General features: G+C 40.6%; 1 protein-coding gene across 1 annotated transcript in view; it reads left to right on the forward strand.

Annotated features, from left to right (window-relative positions):
* Positions 1-2,099, forward strand: part of TXNRD1 (thioredoxin reductase 1) — a gene marked incomplete in the record, with an annotated part of 55,403 nt that extends 53,304 nt beyond the window's left edge. The window contains 1 exon segment of the mRNA XM_015823873.1: positions 1,373-2,099. Within this exon segment, the coding sequence (XP_015679359.1) occupies positions 1,373-1,435 (63 nt within the window).
* Between the last annotated feature and the right edge of the window lie 7,376 nt (positions 2,100-9,475).

The raw sequence follows: 9,475 nt of genomic DNA on the forward strand, positions 1-9,475 counted from the left end.
TGCTTCTACTTTGGTCTCTTGAAAATATTTTTTAGCCAATGTTTATATTTTTAGAAATGAAAACACTGCTCAGCCCTTGCTGATTTTGTCCACCCGAATATTTGTATATGGCATATTAAAGACTCATTGTGTGGAGCTCACCTTTGATAAATTGTAATCTTCCAAAACATTTTTATGAGATATATTGGACTGATTCTCAACCAGCAAAAGCTTTTAAAACCAGGGGACTCACTTTCTCTAATTTCAGTGCGAAGTTCAGTAGATAACTTTCTCTAATTTCAGTGCAAAGTTCAGTATTTATTCTTCTACAGAATAAATAATCTGCAACCAGTTATTTCTGTGGAGATGGCACAAATCAGTGTCAGCCACTTTCCTTTCTCATCTAACTTTTAAAAATAAGAGCCAGATCATTTCTTCCTAATGATTTACAGCAGTGATGGCAAACCTTTTAGAGATCGAGTGCCCAAAAACTGGCCCCGCCCCCACTCCACCCCCTGCCCCGCCCTTGCTCTGCCCCTACCCTGCCTGCCCGCAGGGCCACTCACCGCCTTCAGGGCCTGCTGCAGATCGCCCAGCAGCGCCATGGTGGCCACGCCCTCTCCTGCACCCCGCAGCATCAACTGTGCGGGATGGGCCATGAGGGCAGAGTCTTGTCTACGCTGCTTGGCTGCCATGTCCTTGGCTGCGCTGCTCCGTGTGGCCGACGCTCAGGGGTGACTCTCCTCCAGGGGGGCTGCTGGTGAGGGAGTCACGGGGGAGGCAAGGCTGGGGCAACGGCACGTGTGCCCACAGAGAGGGCTCCGAGTGCCACCTCTGGCACCCGTGCCATAGGTTCGCCACCACTGATTTACAGTATTACCTACCCATTGTCTGGTCAAAAAATAAAAATAAGGTCAAGAGCATATTATAGTATAGTGACAATGTTCAATTATTAGATTCAAGTATTGCACTAAACCATGGGTTGTTTTGACTGACTTCCACAAATTGGTAAGTCACAAGCCATGGTTTACAAACCCCAATGCCTGATTCATACATGAAAAGGTCATCCATGCAAGATATATTAAATGTGACTTGATAATAAGCGAGTCTCATTAGCCTTTTTAAACAGCACTTACAATGTGAAGAATAGATCAGTGTATTGCATACATGAGGATTATAAGACTCTGAGAAGTTCTCATAATAGTCCCATATGCTGCTTTGGCTATTTAAAATCAATCTCAAAGTCAGACTAGTTATTTGTGCATGTAGAAGGCCACACATCCATGGAGAACTGCATGTTAGAAACGAGCAAATCAACATAACCTTCCATATCCAGAAAAGCTTTTCTAAACAATATCCATATCTTGTGTTTTCTCTCTTTTGTCTTTTTTAGATATTCACCACATTGTCAGTGACAAAGCGTTCTGGTGGAAATGTTGTTCAATCTGGATGCTGAGGTTAAAGTCACCCGCTGTTTGCCATTGCCAAAGACTGACTTTCATCACCGTTGCAACCTTCAGAAGTCCGTAGCTGGGAAGTAAGAAAGCTTTAAGACCTGCTTTCCTTCAGCCGGCAGAGGAGCAGGTGAAGAACACTGAAAGCTGCAAATTAGTTGTGATGATCGCATGGCAACTGGCACGACAGCGGGATGGACTCATGATCAAGATGCTGCTGGCAAGGCATTGGCAAGATGCTTCCATGAAGTCATAGCCTAAAACCAGTGTCTCTGGTAGGCAATGATGGAACAATTGCCAGCACACCTTGAAATTAACTCTTTCTCTCATTGGAATAAAGAGACTTCTCTTCACTTTCGTTATTTTTATAGACCCTCCAAAACACAAATCTATCTGGACTTCTACAGAAACAAGTGACCAAGTTCTGAAGAAATAAATGTGTTTCTAATATGTAACAGCAGATCACTGTGCCCTCTCAGATTCTGTAAAATTGAAAGGGATACTGTGCTATTCCCGTTTAGAAACTGTGCTGTATCTCTGATGCTAATTACACTGAGTCATTCAACAGGAAAAACTCCCCCCCCCCTCCATCAAAGCAAACCATGTCTGAATTATTTATATAAAATACTATATAGAAAGAGATCTATAAATATGTTCCTGAAAGCTTTTCTGGTTCATAATGTTCCTTTGTGCATTCTGAAGTACTTTTTTTCTTGATGTGCTGGATATTAATGTGCTCTGTTTAAATCTACTGCATCCCATTTCCACACACATCACCCTGTTCAGTTGCGACTGAAGAAACATGGGCAGTCTGTGATCAGATTAAGTAATCAGTTACTCTGTTGTAGGACTCTCTAATCAGTTAGTTTATTGCAGGACTCTCCCAAGTCCCTGAGATAATCTTAGAGAAAGAATGTTATTTGTCACTTCTGGTTTAGTCCTGTCTACTTGGTAGCCTCCCAAGGGTTTCTTAAAAGAAATATTCCTTCCCCCTCAATCTGGCAGGTGCAAAAGATCAAATCACATAAAGGTCCAATTAAACTGATTTATTGCTAAGCAGCCCACAAACAGGAATCTTCTTAACTACTGGTTAGCATCTGCTTTGAGTTAGATAAGAGTCCACCAAATTCGGGGTGGCTGGGTTTGAATTTAGTCTGCTTGTGGCTACGTAAGGATTTTAGACTGATCTCTCTTTTAACTCTGCCCCCAGGTTCTGCCACTCTTCCTCCTACACAATCCCAATATAAATTAAAACTTTTTGCATAAATGATTTAAGGACACTGTGACTTATATTCTGAGAATGAAATGTGCTCTCCTCAGCAAGGTAGTGTGGGACATAGTTGCAGTGTTTTTTCTGTATGTTCTGCTTCACATATTATATTACATCTTGGTTTGCTTAGCTAACCGCAGTTAGTTGGGTTCGATCCATTGCTACAGCACGCTGGCTGAGGAATTCTGGGAGTTGAAGTCCACAAGTCATAAAAGGGCCAAGTTTGAAGACCCCTGGCATAAACTGTCTGATATCATAATGACTGATTTATACAATCTGTTGAAATAAATCATTTCAAATGATTTTAAATAATCCATGTTACTGCAGGTCATGTGATGCTAGTTTGTGTTTTCATTAATCAGCTGGATTGAACTCTAAAGGATCTTCTTGGATTGGCTGTTGGTTTAGGAGTCAAACTGTTGGCTCAAAATTTATTCAATGTATCAACACAGAAGAACAAAGATAAAAATATAATAGCATATTCTGTTTAGTGAAAATCCTGTAAGGAAAGTGTATGCGTAGAAAGTAATCTTTATAGAGATGCATGAAAGAGCTTAATTACTGAATCCTAATCTTGTTTTGCTGCTAAAACTCCATTCTTAAATCCCTGCCAGAAAACTTATAATGGTTTTAAAAATAGTTTTAGGAAACAGAGATTAGATTTAGTTTCACCTTCTGTTGGTACTAATTTGATCAAGGANTGCTTCTACTTTGGTCTCTTGAAAATATTTTTTAGCCAATGTTTATATTTTTAGAAATGAAAACACTGCTCAGCCCTTGCTGATTTTGTCCACCCGAATATTTGTATATGGCATATTAAAGACTCATTGTGTGGAGCTCACCTTTGATAAATTGTAATCTTCCAAAACATTTTTATGAGATATATTGGACTGATTCTCAGCCAGCAAAAGCTTTTAAAACCAGGGGACTCACTTTCTCTAATTTCAGTGCGAAGTTCAGTAGATAACTTTCTCTAATTTCAGTGCAAAGTTCAGTATTTATTCTTCTACAGAATAAATAATCTGCAACCAGTTATTTCTGTGGAGATGGCACAATACAATGTCAGCCACTTTCCTTTCTCATCTAACTTTTAAAAATAAGAGCCAGATCATTTCTTCCTAATGATTTACAGCAGTGATGGCGAACCTTTTAGAGATCGAGTGCCTAAAAACTGGCCCCGCCCCCACTCCACCCCCTGCCCCGCCCTTGCTCTGCCCCTACCCTGCCTGCCCGCAGGGCCACTCACCGCCTCCAGGGCCTGCTGCAGATCGCCCAGCAGTGCCATGGCGGCCACGCCCTCTCCTGCGCCCCGCAGCATCAACTGTGCGGGATGGGCCATGAGGGCAGAGTCTTGTCTACGCTGCTTGGCTGCCATGTCCTTGGCTGCGCTGCTCCATGTGGCCGACGCTCGGGGGTGACTCTCCTCCAGGGGGGCTGCTGGTGAGGAGGGAGTCATGGGGGAGGCAAGGCTGGGGCAACGGCACGTGTGCCCACAGAGAGGGCTCTGAGTGCCACCTCTGGCACCCGTGCCATAGGTTCGCCACCACTGATTTACAGTATTACCTACCCATTGTCTGGTCAAAAAATAAAAATCAGGTCAAGAGCATATTATAGTATAGTGACAATGTTCAATTATTAGATTCAAGTATTGCACTAAGCCATGGGTTGTTTTGACTGACTTCCACAAATTGGTAAGTCACAAGCCATGGTTTACAAACCCCAATGCCTGATTCATACATGAAAAGGTCATCCATGCAAGATATATTAAATATGACTTGATAATAAGTGAGTCTCATTAGCCTTTTTAAACAGCACTTACAATGTGAAGAATAGATCAGTGTATTGCATACATGAGGATTATAAGACTCTGAGAAGTTCTCATAATAAAATCTCAGTCCCATATGCTGCTTTGGCTATTTAAAATCAATCTCAAAGTCAGACTAGTTATTTGTGCATGTAGAAGGCCACACATCCATGGAGAACTGCATGTTAGAAACGAGCAAATCAACATAACCTTCCATATCCAGAAAAGCTTTTCTAAACAATATCCATATCTTGTGTTTTCTCTCTTTTGTCTTTTTTAGATATTCACCACATTGTCAGTGACAAAGCGTTCTGGTGGAAATGTTGTTCAATCTGGATGCTGAGGTTAAAGTCACCCGCTGTTTGCCATTGCCAAAGACTGACTTTCATCACCGTTGCAACCTTCAGAAGTCCGTAGCTGGGAAGTAAGAAAGCATTAAGACCTGCTTTCCTTCAGCCGGCAGAGGAGCAGGTGAAGAACACTGAAAGCTGCAAATTAGTTGTGATGATCGCATGGCAACTGGCACGACAGCGGGATGGACTCATGATCAAGATGCTGCTGGCAAGGCATTGGCAAGATGCTTGCATGAAGTCATAGCCTAAAACCAGTGTCTCTGGTAGGCAATGATGGAACAATTGCCAGCACACCTTGAAATTAACTCTTTCTCTCATTGGAATAAAGAGACTTCTCTTCACTTTCGTTATTTTTATAGACCCTCCAAAACACAAATCTATCTGGGCTTCTACAGAAACAAGTGACCAAGTTCTGAAGAAATAAATGTGTTTCTAATATGTAACAGCAGATCACTGTGCCCTCTCAGATTCTGTAAAATTGAAAGGGATACTGTGCTATTCCCGTTTAGAAACTGTGCTGTATCTCTGATGCTAATTTCACTGAGTCATTCAACAGGAAAAACTCCCCCCCCTCCATCAAAGCAAACCATGTCTGAATTATTTATATAAAATACTATATAGAAAGAGATCTATAAATATGTTCCTGAAAGCTTTTCTGGTTCATAATGTTCCTTTGTGCATTCTGAAGTACTTTTTTTCTTGATGTGCTGGATATTAATGTGCTCTGTTTAAATCTACTGCATCCCATTTCCACACACATCACCCTGTTCAGTTGCGACTGAAGAAACATGGGCAGTCTGTGATCAGATTATGTAATCAGTTACTCTGTTGTAGGACTCTCTAATCCAGTGGTTCTCAACCTTTTTAATGCCGCGACCCCAACCGGTCGTAAGTCGAGGACTAAACCAGTCGTAAGTCGAGGACTAAACCGGTCGTAAGTCGAGGACTAAACCGGTCGTAAGTCGAGGACTACCCAACCGGTCGTAAGTCGAGGACTTTCCCTGCCCGGGAGCGCCGCACATGCGTGGTTCCGCCCCCTGCGCCGGCCGAGGCGTAGCTGGCAAGCGGCAGAGACGGAGCAGGCCGACCACCAGCTGGCCCANGTAAGGAAAGTGTATGCGTAGAAAGTAATCTTTATAGAGATGCATGAAAGAGCTTAATTACTGAATCCTAATCTTGTTTTGCTGCTAAAACTCCATTCTTAAATCCCTGCCAGAAAACTTATAATGGTTTTAAAAATAGTTTTAGGAAACAGAGATTAGATTTAGTTTCACCTTCTGTTGGTACTAATTTGATCAAGGATGTAAGTCTGTGTAGCTGCATCAGGCAAAAGTGTTGAAATAATAGAATAAAATATAAACTATAGAATATATTGTTGGTGTTACAAACGGACTGTTGGTATTACAAAAAACACAATGCAGTGTTCACTTCCTGCTGCTTAAGCAAAGATAGCAGCTAGAAAACGGGGTTAGATACATACACTAATTTATAGAACTACTTGCCTTCAGAGGTAGTTTCATTTAGCAAAGGTTTTTAATAGATATTTCCAGTAAAAGGCAGGACAAGAAGCAACGGATGGAAACTAACCAAACAGAGAAGCAACCTAGAACTAAGGAGAAATTTCCTGAGAGTTGGAATAATTAACCAGTGGAACAACCTGCCTCCAGAAGCTGTGAATGCTCCAACACTGGAAGTTTTTAAGAAGAGACTGGACAGCCATTTGTCCGAAATGGTATAGGGTTTCCTGCCTGAGCAGGGGGTTGGACTAGATGACCTCCAAGGTCCCTACCAACTTTATTATTAATATTTTTACTACTACTACTACTACTACTACTACTACTACTACTACTACTACTACTACCCTGAGGAGCCACAAGTATTGTAGCATGGCCCACCATAGTGCTGAGAACTGCCATGAGTGCTTGGGTTAATTTGTGAGATTCAAATTTCATGTCCCAGAATGCCCTAGTCGTGCCATTATTCTGGGGAAGTGTGATTGTGAAAGGTTTAAAATGTTATCTCACACTAAATCTCGTGCTAATTGCAGTTGATAATATAGGTTCTCTGCTGATGCTGGCTTGCCAAAAAGTTCAGCAGGCCAGGAATAGATGGTAAATCATGCTAAATAATAAAATGCTTGTGTATTCTTTGTGAATAAAAATAGTTGCTCCCTAGACTGATCAGTCATGACTTCATATGCAGAGTTAGAGTGATAGAATGTTAATTATTTCAAAGATGAATCCAGGCTGCCCGTTATATTTTCATTTTGATCGTAGAGCTGTGATATGTTGTTAGTCTGTTTTTAATGGTTGAAGTAATAATCCAAGGTCCTCTCTTTTTGTACCCCATAAACATTGGTTTTGCAAATGCAATCAAAAGATGAAAAGTTGAGTTCTAAATTTTCTTTAATTTTGAATCATAATACATTTTAAAGATGCAAGAGATTACAAACAAATAGAAACAATGAATACATTTAAAAAAATGTTTCTTCTGAGGAATAGGAAGGGTAGATTTAAAGTCAAGGACACTGGCCAAAGACACTATGGCACAAGCCCTTTCCATAAATTATTTCTTTTCTGAATTTAAAAAGAGAAGGATTTAAATTAATTAGCTGTTTTAACAGCCATATGGGATATACCTGGAGACAGAGACAGTTTCTGGCTGGCATGTTGCTGAATGAGTGTATAACTTTTTCTGTTGCTGCTATTAATTCATTTGGGAATGATGGAGCCGACAAGTGAAATACGTTCTATGCAGTGCAGGGGGGAAAAATGTTAGAAGAATTTTGATGGATTAGACCAAAGATCAGTCTAGTCTGCCGTCTTGTTTCATCAATCAGATCTCTCTAGAATGTCAATAAGAAGCAGAGTGGAATAGCAAAGACCTCAGTCACTAGACATCAGAGACATCATTCAGTATAAAGGTTTTGTCTAACAAACACAGGCTACTATTAATTACTTTAACTACAATAACACCATATCTTGTGGATACAATTTCCCAATTCTAGTAAAAGCAGCAGATAGATAGACAGACAGACAGATGTGTGTGTGTGTGTGTGTGTGTGTGTGTGTGTGTGTGTGTGTGAGAGAGAGAGAGAGAGAGAGAGAATTCAAATCACATGTTGAAATTTTTTTCTGCCTCCATAGCAGTCTTTCTCAACATGGTTCTTTTCAATTGTTTACTGCTGTCTGGGGATGATGGATATTGTAGTTCCATCACATCTGGAGGATTGCCATTAAGTAAGGCAACATTTGATCATGTATGACAGATATGAGGAATGAATAGCCTCGGGGCGTATTCAAACATGGCACGTCTTCCCTTGACATCTATGCCACAATGCAATCTGTTTCTTGTTCTGCCTGTCAACATGTGGACAGGCAGAATGGAAATAGGGATAACAAAGACATTCTTCTGCTTCACCTTTTAATTCAGCTTTGATAATTTTGTACTTGTTACAATAGACAACATGAATAAGGATTGGCATGCCTCAGTTGTTAGGGTTCTTTGAGCATTTTTGTATTGCAAACATTTCTAAACTGAAAAGCAAGTTGAAGTTCAATGATTACTCAACATTTGCAATTCTTCGATCATTGCATTGTAAGTATCCAATCAAAATCTGTACAGAAAAATTGCCACTTATGGAAAATAACCCCAAAATAATGTATTGGTGAAAAATAATATAGTGGAAGCACTGGGGAAATTGCTGGTAAAAATAGAATATGTGGCAAAATTTTATACAAAAATACAATAGTACAGTGTTCATGAGGCTTGTTCCATAAATTTTGGTTAGTGATATGGAGGATTAACTTCAGGTCTCTTTCAGTGCATTGGATTCAAATTGTAGAACACATGGATACATATAAAAATGTGAAAATCTGAAGCACTCTTGCTTAGTGCTGCCTATTACAAGAAGCTGATTTCTCAGCTTCATTGTTCCTATTGAAGGAAGCTGGAAAGACGTAGAAGTGTGCCTTCTCTGTCTAAACTCTGTTCCTCTGTATACTGTCTATCAAGGGTCAAAAACAGGGCACCTGCCAGCAACACAAACAGCATCCTTGTGTCCTCTGATGACTCATTATGCTGTTTCACACAAGTCATAAGAACTTCCACAGGATGATCCGTAAGTGACAAGAGAATATTTTAAATTGAGCTCCAGATAAGTTGAGAACTTTATGTGAAATCTTGTGAGGTTTGGAGACAAAAATTACTGAAACCACACCAGATATGGCAATATTAGAAGAAGGTGCCAAGAATTTAAAAAATTGCTGACTTTTGGTGTATATAATAATAATGGTAAAGTTGGAAGGGACCTTGGAGGTCATCTAGTCCAACCCCCTGCTCAGGCAGGAAACCCTATACCATTTCGGACAAATGGCTGTCCAGTTTCTTCTTAAAAACTTTCAGTGTTGGCGCGTTCACCGCTTCTGGAGGCAGGTTGTTCCACTGGTTAATTGTTCTAACTGTCAGGAAGTTTCTCCTTAGTTCTAGGTTGCTTTTCTCTTTGGTTAGTTTCCACCTGTTGCTTCTTGTCCTGCCTTCAGGCGCTTTGGAAAATAGCTTGACTCCCTCTTCTTTGTGGCAGCCCCTGAGATATTGCTATCATGTCCCCCCTCGT

This window comes from Protobothrops mucrosquamatus, unplaced genomic scaffold (assembly GCF_001527695.2).
Source record: "Protobothrops mucrosquamatus isolate PMUCROS unplaced genomic scaffold, P.Mucros_1.0 scaffold2019, whole genome shotgun sequence".
Lineage (NCBI taxonomy): Eukaryota > Metazoa > Chordata > Lepidosauria > Squamata > Viperidae > Protobothrops > Protobothrops mucrosquamatus.